The following is a 14,232-nucleotide window of genomic DNA, read 5'->3' as shown; positions in this document are numbered from 1 at the left end:
GATGTTTGGTTCCACTAAAGGATTATTCCCAAGCTGTTTTGAGACAAAATATATAATGAACCAGGAGTCTTTGAAAGGTGGTCAACTAATAATTGTTAAAAGAAAAGCAAAAAAGCAGTAAGTTAAAGGGTTAGTTCACCGAAAAATCATAATTGTGTCATTAATAACACCCCGTCATGTCGTTCCAAACCCGTAATGCATAGCAATAATAATATTAATAGTGAATATTTGTGTTGATTTAAAAGTGTTATGTGTTCTGATAACACCAAAATAATTAAAATGATGTAGTGCCTTGTGCAAAAAAATAAACAAATTATTAGTAAAACACACCCCTCTGCTTGATGCAGTTTTTTTGGTTATTCTAAATATATACTTGAAACTAGTAGCATAGAAAATGTTTTCAAAACATGCACATTGTGGGATGGTTTCCTTTGCTGCTCTATAGTGAATACTAAGGAGACCATGGTTTCTGTGTGAACTGATTATTTTGTAGACATCTTTTGAAAATTAGAGTTTGAGGAAGATAAAATTTATTAACTTTTTTAATTATTTTTTTTTTAAAAGGTGTTGCGTTAATATATATACTTTTTTGTTTTAAAAAAAGAAAAAAAATACGTAATTATGAGAAGTACCCTTTATTTCACTTGAGCCCCTGCCCCTCAAAATGTCTGTTATTAATTGCATAATTTCATTTTTCAGTGAACTAACCCTTTAACAACAACCGAGAATACATTTATAGAGCTAATGTTCTGCTAAATGTTTCAAATGAAAGACATTAAAATTACCAAAAATATTGTAAAATGTGCACATATTTGACTGTTCTTCCACAAATGACAAATGATTCAATACAGATACTGTAAAAATTCTTACTTTATTGAATTTTTCATGTCATCATCATAACAAAAGTGTATAAATTCATTAATATGGCACTACACGAATGTTATTGTCACATGTATATTCTGTTTACTTTAGTTTTCTCTGTTCCTGTTTGCTTGCCTGAGTTCCTTGTTAGTGTCCTCGGAACTTATTAGTTAATTATTCCATTCGCCTGTTTCTGTTTAGTGCCTTTACCAGTGTATATATACTCCCGCTTTCATCCTACTCTTTTTCTGGTCTGGATTGTGTATTCTTTCATGTGGATTTACCTCTGTTCTTTCTCCTAGTTTATTAAAGTGACTTTCTGAGACACTAAGTACCGTGAGTGTTGGTTAAAAGCCAAGTTATTATTGGCAAGGCTTAAATTCACAATGAAACTGAAGTAGTGGCTGACCTTTTCTTCCTTATTGTGAGAAACATCCAAGTGAAACAGATTACTGAAAAAAAATGTAGGGTGGGTTCTTTGTTCTGTTCATTGGTTGTTGGTTGGAAGAAGGCAAATCTGATTTTGAGCTTGCAGTCGACTTTAAGAAAGGGCAAGGGTTTGTGCAGACTAAATGATTGAAGAAGTCCGACATACATCAGTTGATTCATAAAAAGACTGAGCTATGATATTTTGAAATGTTGTTTGTTTTCAAATGATTGAATTGCTCACATTAATATAATTAAGATGCATTTAGAAAACAAATGAATTTTCATATCATGGCAATTTTAAAACAAAACTCACTCAAGCTGTATCTCTTTATTCACTCGGGGGTCCTTGGACTGAAAAAGACTGTCAAACCGTGCACTACACAAATAAAACTGACTTGACTAAATCTAACAGGAACGACCTTGCTACCGATCAAATATAGAGACGCAGGGAAAACTAAGCAGGTGTGAGGAAAAACGGCGGTAATTCAATCCAGTAATATACAGCAAAGTGATTCACCAACCAGTGAGTCACCAGTACAAATATTCTTTGGCGATCTTCTTATAGCCTACGGCCCTACGCCATCTTTATGTAGAGCAACAGCTCTTTTTTTAAGATCCTCAGAGAGTTCTTTGCCATGAGGCAAGAGCGTGTTTAGAGCAATATGACAGATATTACATCAGCAGAGGGCAGGATACACATAGCCAGAGACATAAAATAATTAGCTTTCCAAAGAACGTGCAGACTTAATAATGAACGAAAAGATCAAGAAAAACAATTTCTTGAGTCAGATAAACTTCAGCCAACGAGTGAAAAAATGGCTGCAGACCTTTCTTACATTGCACCTGAGCTCACAATATTCTCTTTTTATATGATAACCAAGAGGATGAAAGCACCAAATGGATAAGAGTATGCAATCTCAAGGAGGACCGCTTCCCAAAAAATAATGCAAATGTATTTATATACAAAAAAGAAAGATGATGAAGGAGACTTTCATTTACTCTGCATATCAGACACTTGCATGTGCTTTTTAAATATCTAACAAGTCACCATGCTTGGCTTCTTGATTATTTCTAAAGTAAACCCCAAAGGAGCAGACAATTCATTCATATAGTCACTGAGCTTTGCTATAAACATCAATATTAATCATTTTCCACTCAAAAGACACATAAGCAATGCATTACAGGGACTGTGTCCAATAAGGCACCTCTATTTGATCTCACTGAGCTGTGCAGTGTAAGAGCTGATAGGAGATGAAATAAAAAAAATAAAAAAATAAAATAAAAACACCCCAAAGATCAAGCCTTTCTTTAGTGTGAACATATTAAAGCAAGTATATGACAATCAGTGACTTATAGAGATTCTTATGGAAATCATGTTTACTTCTTAAAATCATATATCGCAATACACTTTCATATTTATCCAGAGCCCAAGCAACTCGATATCTTACAAAACCTTAAGGTGAAGCCTCATGAAAACACAGCTTATGATCCATGAAGTAAATGATGAAGTAAAAGACTTACAAATGCAAATTCTGCTAATGATCCCATCCCACATATCCTGGCCAGATAACTAAGATCATTAACAAAAGTATAACTGTGTGGGTGAAATACTTCTTGAAATCATATGTTCTTCAACCATGATATTTATATAATGCTGAAGTCAGAGCCACTGGCAAACTCTCATTTTCCATCCGTAGTTTATGATTTGTGCACTATGCTAAGGTCACCATCACAACACGGGCAATAAGTTTTATTATTTCTGTAAGTCCTATAGAGCATGCTATAAAGTTCAATAAAAGCCAAATTTCCATCTGTGGGCAGTGAAATATACATAATATTTTTTAATGAAAATTATTTTTTAAAATGTTTTATAGTATTAATTATATATACTATATAAGTTTCTAAATCAGTTCATTGGTTCATCAGTGATAGATAATTGTTACAAAAAATCAATTTCAGAGGTTGCTTTTTTTTCTTTACTTTGTATTAATCAATAAATCCTGAAATGTTTCACAGTTTCAGCTGTTAGAATGATTTCTGAAGGATCATGTGACACTGAAGACCAAAGTTATAACTGCTGAGAATTCATCCTTGCCATGATAAGAGTAAATAACATTTCAAAAAATATATATAAAAAAGAAAATAATTGTTTTCCTGTATTTAAAATAAATGCACCCTTGGTGAGCAATAAGAGACTTCTTTCAAAAAAAAATTGTTAAACATCTTAATGACCCCAAACTTGAATGTAGGTGCATATAATGTAGGTACATATAAACTGGTGCATATAAACTGGATTACATGTATGTATCCTTTATGAGCTTTTCTGGGCTTTTTCTGTGAATATGTCTGGCTAACTGCACATCACCACACACACACACACATATATATATGTATAGTGAGCAGTAGATTTTAAATTGAACTGAGTGAGAACATGCCTCTCTGACCCTTGACCTCCTCTTCTCGGGCACATTGCAAGAGGTTATCACACAAAGACACACACACACACACACACACACACACACACAGGATCACATATATCAGAGCGAGTGCTCAACCAGACAGCAGCTTTGGGCCAAAACCACTTACACCCACATTAGTAACACCATAACAAAGGCCTGCCCACACTTTCTACATCTCACCACTGCTGCACAACTGTATTTTTCCTTCAAAACTGTTTCTAGCATTATCCCTGAAAAATGCAGCAAAACTACATTGAATTATATTTTTATGTGATTATCGATATAGTTTGCAGGGGAAGAACAGTCTAAATACTCCTTTACTAAAATCACACAAAAGTGATTAACCACACCAAGGCTTTTCTGTCCATTTATGTTTCCATTCAATTTCCACAAGAGATAAATGTATAAATGTCCTACTGATGCAAAAATATAATCTGAACAAGCTTCTACAAACAGTGTTTGTCCTTCAGCATGGAACCGTAACTATAAGGGATCTGAAAGGTGGGGCGGGGCAGTGTGTGTGTGTGTAAGAGCAGGTTGCCTGGACAAGAGAGCGGCAGGAGACTGTTGTGGAGACGGAACCACCAACTGGGATCACACTCAGGAATTATGCACCTTCATAAGCACTCACAATCCTCTGTTTCATTTCAAATCAACTACTTTGAGCAATACACACAAAGATGAGCAGACTTATAGCATGATGAGTGTTTATTTATTGCTTGAAGCAGTTTGTCATTTTGTTCTTATGAAAAGTTTAACCACTTTATGAGCATATTTTTAGAATATGCACATTATTTTCTAGCCCTAATGGTTTCATTGATCGGTTCAGGGGAGTGGGCTGGCTTTTGTTCTCTGGACAAAAAGGAGCTCATCTTTTACAGCAGCAGCATGATGCTTGATTTCCAGCTTGAGGCTTGAATTTGATGCTTGATTTAGCACCATCATGATAAGCTCCACAAATCAGGCAGAACTGAAGGGCAGGACATAATTAAGTTTATATTCCACAATTAGAATCTCGCCATCTAATCATGATTTTATGTGTCATTTGCTAAAGGAAGATTTATACCAGGACAGAATGCAAAATTCCCTTTACAAACAGATTTTTTAATCAGACTTCACTGGCTACTGACCGAGCAGGTCCGTTTGTAATTGTAAACAAAACAAAATCTGACGTGAAGATGAAGACTGTAGGACCAAATCTACTTAAGAGGCATATAAAGAAAACTGTTAATCTTGGGTAACCTTTATTTATTGATTTATTTACTACTTCACTAGTATCTGCATATTTATTATTTACAAATATAATATAAAAAAATCATATTTCATAATCATTTTTATTTTAACTAATTAAAAAATATGAATGGTAGTTGTGTATATATATATATATATATATATATATATATATATATATATATATATATATAATGTCAACTAGGCTACTCTAGATAGATAGATAGATAGATAGATAGATAGATAGATAGATAGATAGATAGATAGATAGATAGATAGATAGATAGATCTACATTGACTCGAGGTAGAAATGTAAAACTTAAGTGAGCCTATTTTACAATGCTTCATATTTGTCACCAACTTTTTTGATGACTTCCACGTTTTCGTTTAACCTATTTTTCAGCTGTGGTCCTAAATAAGAAAGTGAATAGTCAACCAAAGAAGCTCTCGAATGAAAAGGAGTTGGACACAAAAATGAAAGAAACAAACAAACCGACGAGCCTTCAATTTGAGCATTTTCCATCTCTTTCACTGTAACAACGCTTTCCATTTCTGGAAGACGGTTAAGGAGGACGATTCTGGAAGAACGGCTATCATCGTGAATACGTGCTCGCAGCAGCGGGCTTGATGTTGCACTGAGAGGATGAAATCCTGCCGTATCCTTCACGAGCGCATCACTTCATTCAGAAACCACACGCCACAGTCAAAAATCAGAGAAGTGCAAACATAACACAGAAAACCAGCCTACCTGCATAACCTCTGATGTTGTGATGTTCATAGATAGACGTCCTGTGTTTTAGAGGCATAGAGAGTGGGAAGCGTATCGACACCGCATCCCGGAGACTGAAGAGAACAGAAACCTGAAGATAAACGTAGAGAACAGCAGGGGGCGCTCCACTGCAGCGCGGGGCTAAATCACCACAAACCCCACCCGAGAGAGAGAGAGAAGCTTTCATTGTTTGGGGGATTGATCTTAAAATGATTCTATTATTTTTATTTACTTTAAATCAAGTATTCATCAGCAAACTAGCAAAGCTTAGCACTGAACACGTGCCGATCTAAATTTAAATAACTGTCCTTTTTAATATGTCATCAATCATTACTAGTAATTAGTAACGTTATCCATACGGATGTTCACAAATTCACTATCCACTACCCTTGATGACTTGTGATGTCATTTACACGAAGTCATTTCTTTCTGGCCTTGTTTTGAAGGATAATTTCTCCTAAATGATGCATCACTACACGATCCGATTCTCCATATGACATTACATAAGACAGATTTACGCTGTTTCCATGAAGCATTTAATCTGTTTTTCCTGATGCTGTTGGGTGTACATCGAGGTTAATGCATGTCATATCATACATGGAAATGAGAACAATTAGCTAATGCCTTAATGTTATCATATAAAACAATAAATAATAATATGACAATGAAATCAATACTACATTACTCACTGCTGGTTATATATTCTCTGTATAATCGTGTATGTGACCAATAAAAAATCTTGAAACATTAGCTTAGGAACTATTGGATACTTAATTCCCTTCTCTTGTAGATGATGTTGGCCCAGACAACTTGAGAAAATGTATTTCTCGAGGCTAAGGTAATAAACAGCTTCCAATGCCCCAGATAAAACTGGACATGTGGTTTGAATAAGTGTATCATGAGCTGCCTTTGGGATACTGAAAACAATTACCATGCAGCTACTCTTGCCTCATGATTAATCCAGGCAGATGTTTTCACATTATGTCTACAAAAAGACAAGCAAGCTTTACAGAATATCATTAGGAAGCGTGATATCCCGTGCTCTCTTGAAGATATCCTTTCCCCTAAAAACATTTAAACTAGCTTCAGATTTCTTTTATGTTTATTTTCCACATGTTCGATTCAGAGCAACATGTAATATTTACTGTATTAATAAGTTATTTTTCACTGATGTGCATAAAAGCTTAAATCTAGCATGGGGAAATTGGAAAGTCATTCAATATATATATATATATATATATATATATATATATATATATATATTTTATTTTTTTTTGACAGGCAGAGTGTGAATGAATTAACTGAACTGCCGAATGAATCAAAATGTCAATAGCAGCTTTTTATTCTATGGTGCTGCAGCTGGGAAATTCCAACAGTACCTTGGAGAAAAAACACAGAGAAAGCGCACAAACTTTGGTTCATAATCTCACTCCTCTAGTTAGCTCTTAAAAAAAAAAAGGCAGATTCAAGGCATTAGAAGAAAAAAAACAGCTTTCTATCTAGTGGAGGGTTGACTACAGTGGAGAGATGAGTATGAGCCAACTTGTCTCCCAAATACATGGTTGTCAGCCCAAAAAAAAGAAAGCTTCAATCTGTCTGTTCCATAAAGAGCCAGATGAGAGGCTTGCAAGGATTTCAATTCACATTCATACATAGCAAAACTTATCTGACATTTATTATAGCATTTAAAACTTATTTTGTCTTCTATTGTTGTAATCATCATTAAAAAAAACATCTAGTTTACCCCACAAACATAAATACAAAAAGAGGAAAATTTAACAAGCTTTGCAATATTTGTTCACATATTGATGAGTGAGCTTTTAAAGGGCCAAAGGGTCCCTTTTTATTTATTAAGTCACTAAAGAAAATCTTTACTTCAGAAAAAATAAAGAAAAGCCAATAATACCAAGTACACCATAACAGGTTAAAAATGAACAGAACCAGTGGAATCGTCTAATTTTTTTTTCTTGCAATGATCACAAATGAACAGCCTAATCAAAGTGTCACTCTTTACTAAATAATCTGATGTGTAATAGCTAGGCTTGTTCTATCTCCACAAGAACCCCATCACCGTCTTTCGGGTGGAGGAACATCACAGGTTTGCCATGAGCTCCTATCCGTGGCTCTTGGGATAGCAGTCTGATTTTATTTTCCTTCAAATCAACTATTGCAGCACTGATATCATCCACCTGCAATTGAACAGGCAACATTTTGAAACTATGAAACTATGAGGTTCAGTATTTACTGTGAAGACACCTGCAATGTGATTGATTCATAAGAAATTTAGTTTCTGAATGTTCATCATTTTTCTTTATTATTATTATCCCATCTAATGTTTTATATATATATATATATATATATATATATATATATATATATATATATATTGGAATATTGTAAAAGTATATTATTGTAAAATAATATTTAATATTGTATACCAGTATTTAATTTTCAACAAAAATGTAAATGTACTGTATATATAAAAGTGTCTTATTTTTATCTATTTAATGATAATAATAATAATAATAATTATTATATATATATATATATATATATATATATATATATATATATATATATACACACACACACACACAAAACCTTTAAACCAAATTTGAGTATTAAAAGATGAGTATTGTTTTACTCATTGGTTCTCAAATCATATTTATTTTTCTTCTGAATAGCTTTTTTTTTTTTTTTTTGAAAAACAGAATCAGAATCTTCAAATTGTGTTTCATTCACTTCATAGGATAAATTAAAAGCAGTGTCAAAATTACAGCAGAAACAACAGAAGAAACATCTTATGCAGTATAGGGGGACTTCGAATATTATTTTGGACAATGGGGTGTGTGTGTGTTGGGGGGGGGGTGGTCTAACCTAATCTAAATGTTATCTCGATGGAGATATGATGCATCCCCCCAGCTTTGTTCTTCTGCAGAAATCCTGCAATAGGGCTTTTCTCTCCCAGAGGGTGCAGAAGCTCTAATTTTGTGTTCCCTAGTTCCACAAACACAGTGCTCAGGGAGGGGCACAGTGGCGCTCACTCAAGCCCCCAGAACATCAGGGTATGGGCTGTGACTTTCTCCAGGTCTGGCGAGATGACTGCGAGAGTCACTTGATTCAGTCTCCCTAACTTCCACAATGACTGAGGGACACCCTGACCGAGGGGTACAGTCAGAGACACTACCCTCACTGAGGGTAAAGTGTGCCACGCACACTTTGAGACACCTGGAACTTCAAGAGTGATGAAATGGCCATGTGGATGCATTAAATGCTGAACGACAACAAAAATTCACGACAGCGGTCAACGAATAAGATGCATACAACTGCACATCTGCAATTAGAATAAAGCATCTCTAAATGTGGCAAACGTTGAAAAGAAAAACTTAAAGATACTAAAAAATATCAATTTACTACGTTACATTTTACCTGCAACCTTTAGTAAAATAGAAGCCATCTTCGCGGTCATTGAAAACAAACTAGACTTTATGTAAACGTGTATCAGTAACGGGTTTTAGTAATACACGCACAATTTACTCATGTAAATATTTGTTATAATATTCCAATTTGAAAAAAAGGATTATAGTAGATTAAAAACCAGTAAATCGCTATATTTAGAAAGGTTAGGCTAGGTTATATGGAACCTTTATGCGGAACGCAATAATGTTTCCGGGGGTTGTATTTACCAAGCGCACGCAGAGACCCATGTGAGAGCAGTGATGGCGAACGGAGAGGGCAGCACACTGGAGAGCTGCTTACAGTTACTAAACAGCAACACAATACACCCGGAGCTATTTCTCAGGTGAGCTGCACGTTAAATCATTTAACTATTTCGTTGTTTATTTCTAACAGAACGTTTTCTAACGTTACAGGAGCTGAAACGCGTTTCGTGCAACACATGTGCAAAAGTCTCACGTTGTGGTTGCGAGTTTAATATGTAACTTTCTATAAAATGTTTCTGTTAATTTTATTTTCTATGTGAGCTTTGTTTTAAGACTCTAAAAAGATATAATTATGCAAATAGTAAAATAAAATATAAAAGTGTGGGTAAATAAAAAGTGTCATTTCTTTCTTTCTTTTATGCTCTCATTCTTTATTCAGCGTCCAGGATGCCCTGGCATCAGACTTCAAATCACTTACCAAGACACTTTATGATCTACATAAAGCCCACGAGCCTACAGACTGCAAAGGCAGCCCACTGGAACAGCTGGTCATCGAAAACTTTGATGAGGAGCAGATCTGGCAGGAGCTGGAGCTCCAGAACACTGCTTTACTGACACACTTTGAGGAGGAGGTTGAGCAAGCTGTCACAGATGACACTTTAACGTTTCTCAAAGATCCAGAGGAAGAAGAGGAGGATGAAGATGTTGATAACGGGGAAATTGCTAATCATTTGGAAGAAGAGAGTGCAGAGGAAGATGAGGAGGATGATGATGATATGGACAGAGAGGAGGAAGTTAAGCAGAGGTTGAGACCATCTGCAAGCAACGAGGCCGAAGACTTCTCTGGCGAAGACTCGGATTTGGACTTTGATGTAGATCAATTTGAGAAAAAAAACAAACCGCAACAGTCAGCTGCCAAATTATCAAAGTCTAACAGGACTCCATCAGAAGTGGATGACAGGTTTTTTAAACTGTCCGAAATGGAGGCGTTTTTGGATGACATGGATAAAAGAGAAGGCAAGGAGAGCGCAGAGGAGGACATCGACTACTTTCAGAATTTGCCGTCTGATGATGACCAGGAACTCAGCTTTGATAAACCAGTAGGGCTGAAAAAACTGAGAAAGGTAATGGTGTAACTAACTTTCCCTGAGTCTTTATTTATTTTAATTAGTTGCGTCACCTTTACGGACACCCCCCAGGGTGTAAAACTATGGGTGGAATAAACAGATGAATGCAGGATGATTGTGTGATATGAATTTAAACGGACTTCTCATGAAAATGTTTTGCAGAACAAAAGCTCCAGAGATCTGAAATACAAAGATTTCTTTGCTTCAGTGGATGGAGAGCCTGAACAGACTGATCAAGACGAAGAGAAGGAACCGGAATCTAATGATGATTATGAGGGAAAAGAAGATGATGACGGTGATCTGGAGGAGGAAGATGAAGAGGATATGAATGAGGAAGATTTTGATACAGAGGAGTAAGTCATGAGGAAACCCGCTGTCCTTCATTGTTGTGTGTTAGCAGAATATAGTGATACAGCATTTTCTTTCGGAGATCTAATGCATTTCACCTTTAAATTTAGGGATGACACGGGTGATGGAGCAAGAAATGCTTTACGCAAGGTGACCTTTGACCTTCCTGATGACAGTGAGGGTGAGGAAGTGGAAGATATTCTAGGTGGAAAAGCCAAAAACATGCCTAAACCTGAGTCCAAGTCATCCTTTGAAAAGAGACGGGAAAAGGTATTTAATACATTTTTAGTTTAGTTTTAGTTTTAGTCATTTTAGTGCTTATTTCAGCTAGTCGTCAAGGCAACGTTTATCATTTTCATTTAGCTTTTCGTGTGCTATTTATATTTAATTTCTGCTGTATTTCAGTTAACACCCTTTATTTTTTAAGCTTTAGTTGACAGTTATTATAACCCTGCTTTGATATGAATTGAAACAGATGGCACAAAAGATTGAAGAACTGGAGAACGCTGCGTTGTCTGAGAAGCCGTGGCAGCTGACAGGAGAGGTGAGCGCTCAGACTCGACCCGAGAACAGCATGCTGGAAGAGGATATAGCGTTTGACCAGGCCTCTAGGATGGGTGAGAGTCTCGTGCTGATCGTCACAGCAGAAGACTTAATGCTTTGAGAAGCTTTATAGATTTGTTCATTACTTGGTTTCTCTCCTCCACAGCTCCAGCAATCACAGAGGAAACTACCTTACAGCTTGAGGATATTATCAAACAGAGAATCAAAGATCAGGTTTGTTCTATATTTCATGTTCTAATATGATGCAGTCTTTGATTTTTGAATACCACAGTTCACCTAGGCATTTTTTATGAATGTTTGTCAGCTTGTTTCATAAATCTGGCCCAGTAAACTTCACTTTATTTGTGGTATTGTGGTTGTGTCTCAGGTGTGGGATGATGTGGTAAGGAAAGAGAAGCCTAAAGAGGAGGTGTTTGAGTATAAGAAGAGACTCACTCTGGACCATGAGAAGAGCAAACTGAGTCTTGCTGAAGTTTATGAGCAAGAATATATCAAACAGACACAGGTGAGTCCCGTCCACAGCTGTGTCTCTCATTTTATGTTTAGGTATAAAAACATTTTAGTTTATAATTTGCATGATGTATGAAATTGTTTCACGTAAATATAAATTACCATTCAAATACACTATATATATTTATACACTAGTAGTTACGGAATATAAATTGGAAAAAATAAAATAAAATACAGTCCCCAACCATAATAAAAATCTATAATTAAAAAGACCACACATCAAAACAAGACCAAGGTTACAGTCACACTAGTAAAATAACTCTAAAGTTCACAGGTGCATTAGCAACAAATATCCACGTAAAACAAAATGGTTTGCGTAACATCACGGCGGTACGGAGATGAAACTTGATGGCACAGATTTTATTACATATTTAAACTGAGCAGTGTGGTTTTTTTTTTTTTCCATATGTTTGACTGACTGTATTTAATTAAGATAATGAACAGGCTGCATTGTCAAGGTAGCAAAGGTTAACTTTGTGTGTGCATGCGGCACCACTGCAGTCCTTTGATTGTTTTCCTTCTGACAGTGGAAACAACTTCTCCTTTTAGTCATAAAGATAATCGGAATTGTAAACGGTTTGCCTTTGTGTACATTCACTATAAAAAAAACAAACCTTTTTTTCTTTATATATATATATATATATATATATATATATATATGGTGAAATACTATTAGAATTCAAACATTTGTAATGTATTTAAATATAAAACAATTTAAAATGTAATTTATTCCTATGATGACAAAACTGAATTTTCATCATCCATTACTCCAGTCTTCAGTGATGTTTAAGAAACATTTCTTATTGTCAAAGTTAAAAACAGTTGTGCTGCTTAATATTTTTGTGGAAACTATACATTTTGTAAGGATTCTTTGATGAACAGAAAGTTCAAAAGAACACTATATATATGAATATTGATAACATTATAAATGGCTTTACTTTTGATCAAATGAATAATCCTCGTGAATAAAAATATATAATATCATTTTTTTTTCTTGTGTGGGTTTCAGGAAAAGAAGGAAGAGGAAGAGAACCCAGCACATGTAGAAATCCAGAAACTCATGGACACACTCTTCCTTAAATTGGATGCGCTATCAAACTTCCACTTTACACCAAAACCGGTGAGTACAATGTTCCTCATGGCTTGAGCCAGCTATTGTGTGTTCCTGCATGTGTGATGTGGATACAAAAAACTACGCTGATTTACAGCTCTGTACCTATAAAAAAAACATTCAATTTAGCAGTTTTTAGCTTATATCTATAAACATTGAGTTATATTGGCCTAAACATGTCAAATCAATTATTGTTCTGCTAAGTTCATCTCTCTTTATGTGTTATTTCTCTGTTCAGCATATTCCTGAGGTGAAAGTGGTTTCCAACTTGCCTTCTATTACTATGGAGGAAGTGGCTCCGGTCAATGCCAGTGACGCCACACTGCTGGCTCCAGAGGAGATTAAGGTTTGTGTGGCCTGCTCACATCACTTCCACTTGATCAGAAAACCTCTACTACACTTTTGTAGTATTTCAGTGAAACGTTTACACCAATAAGATCATACATAATCTTCATTAGATTTCAATGCATTTTCTTCCCTTATCTCAGGAGAAGAATAAGGCAGGAGACATACTCGGAGACACAGAAAAAACCACCACAGATAAGAAACGAGAGCGACGGAAGAAGAAGAAACTGAAGCATCTGAAGATTAAAGAGCGGGAGAAGAGACAGAAACTCAAAGAGGTGATGAAAGGAGACCAGAATAAGAAGAAGAGTAAAACCGAGGTCGAACAGACTCTCAAGAAACTTACTAAAGGAGGAAAAGCCAAAATACTCACGGTCAGTAACCAAGTCAAATGCAGTATTAATGATTCCAGTGACATTATTGTGGTTTTGTTTATGTGTATAACCACCCCCCCTGTACATTCTGACAGAATGATGGCATGGATAAGGCTCTGCGTTCCTCTCAAGCTTTCTTCTCCCAATTACAAGACCAAGTCAAGAGCCAAATCAAGGGCTCGAAGGACCAGACGGCAAAGAAAAAGAGACAAAAAGAGATTTCTGCCAACAAGCTTAAGTTGTAATGTTGACTTGTGTCAAAAGCAATATGTACAGTTATTAGTTTTGAGAAATCTAATTGTTGTATCCTCTTTTTATTCAAATACATTTTCCTTTATAAGTGTGTCTTTATTTTTTGGTCGTTTCTGTAATACTACACACACTTTCACTAACTCTTAAAACAATGACAATATTTGCCCTTACAAAATTCTTTTCCTGGGAGT

General features: G+C 35.4%; 1 protein-coding gene and 1 pseudogene across 1 annotated transcript; one reads left to right on the top strand and one right to left on the bottom strand.

The window, feature by feature from the left end:
- Positions 1–7,784: 7,784 nt before the first annotated feature.
- Positions 7,785–9,305, bottom strand: LOC113051532 (methylmalonyl-CoA epimerase, mitochondrial-like; annotated as a pseudogene).
- A 90-nt stretch (positions 9,306–9,395) lies between these two features.
- On the top strand, positions 9,396–14,054 carry LOC113051531 (U3 small nucleolar ribonucleoprotein protein MPP10-like). Its single transcript, XM_026215364.1, has 11 exons — positions 9,396–9,550; positions 9,850–10,534; positions 10,700–10,890; positions 10,996–11,155; positions 11,361–11,502; positions 11,595–11,662; positions 11,817–11,954; positions 12,969–13,079; positions 13,309–13,416; positions 13,559–13,789; positions 13,885–14,054. The coding sequence occupies exons 1-11, from the start codon at positions 9,468–9,470 to the stop codon at positions 14,032–14,034; spliced, it is 2,067 nt and encodes a 688-aa protein (XP_026071149.1). The 5' UTR covers positions 9,396–9,467; the 3' UTR covers positions 14,035–14,054.
- Positions 14,055–14,232: the final 178 nt, after the last annotated feature.

Source organism: Carassius auratus, chromosome 32 (genome assembly GCF_003368295.1).
Source record: "Carassius auratus strain Wakin chromosome 32, ASM336829v1, whole genome shotgun sequence".
In the NCBI taxonomy this organism is placed as follows: Eukaryota; Metazoa; Chordata; class Actinopteri; order Cypriniformes; family Cyprinidae; genus Carassius; species Carassius auratus.
Note: the sequence above shows the minus strand (reverse complement) of the source record. Positions and strands in the feature narration are given on the sequence as shown.

Bases quoted from the DNA above. Each gene is read 5' to 3' on its own strand.
- LOC113051531 (XM_026215364.1), top strand. From the start codon at position 9,468: ATGGCGAACGGAGAGGGCAGCACACTGGAGAGCTGCTTACAGTTACTA. The intron at 9,551-9,849 runs GTGAGCTGCACG...TTCTTTATTCAG, and splicing joins CACCCGGAGCTATTTCTCAG to CGTCCAGGATGCCCTGGCAT. The intron at 11,503-11,594 runs GTGAGAGTCTCG...TCTCCTCCACAG, and splicing joins TGACCAGGCCTCTAGGATGG to CTCCAGCAATCACAGAGGAA.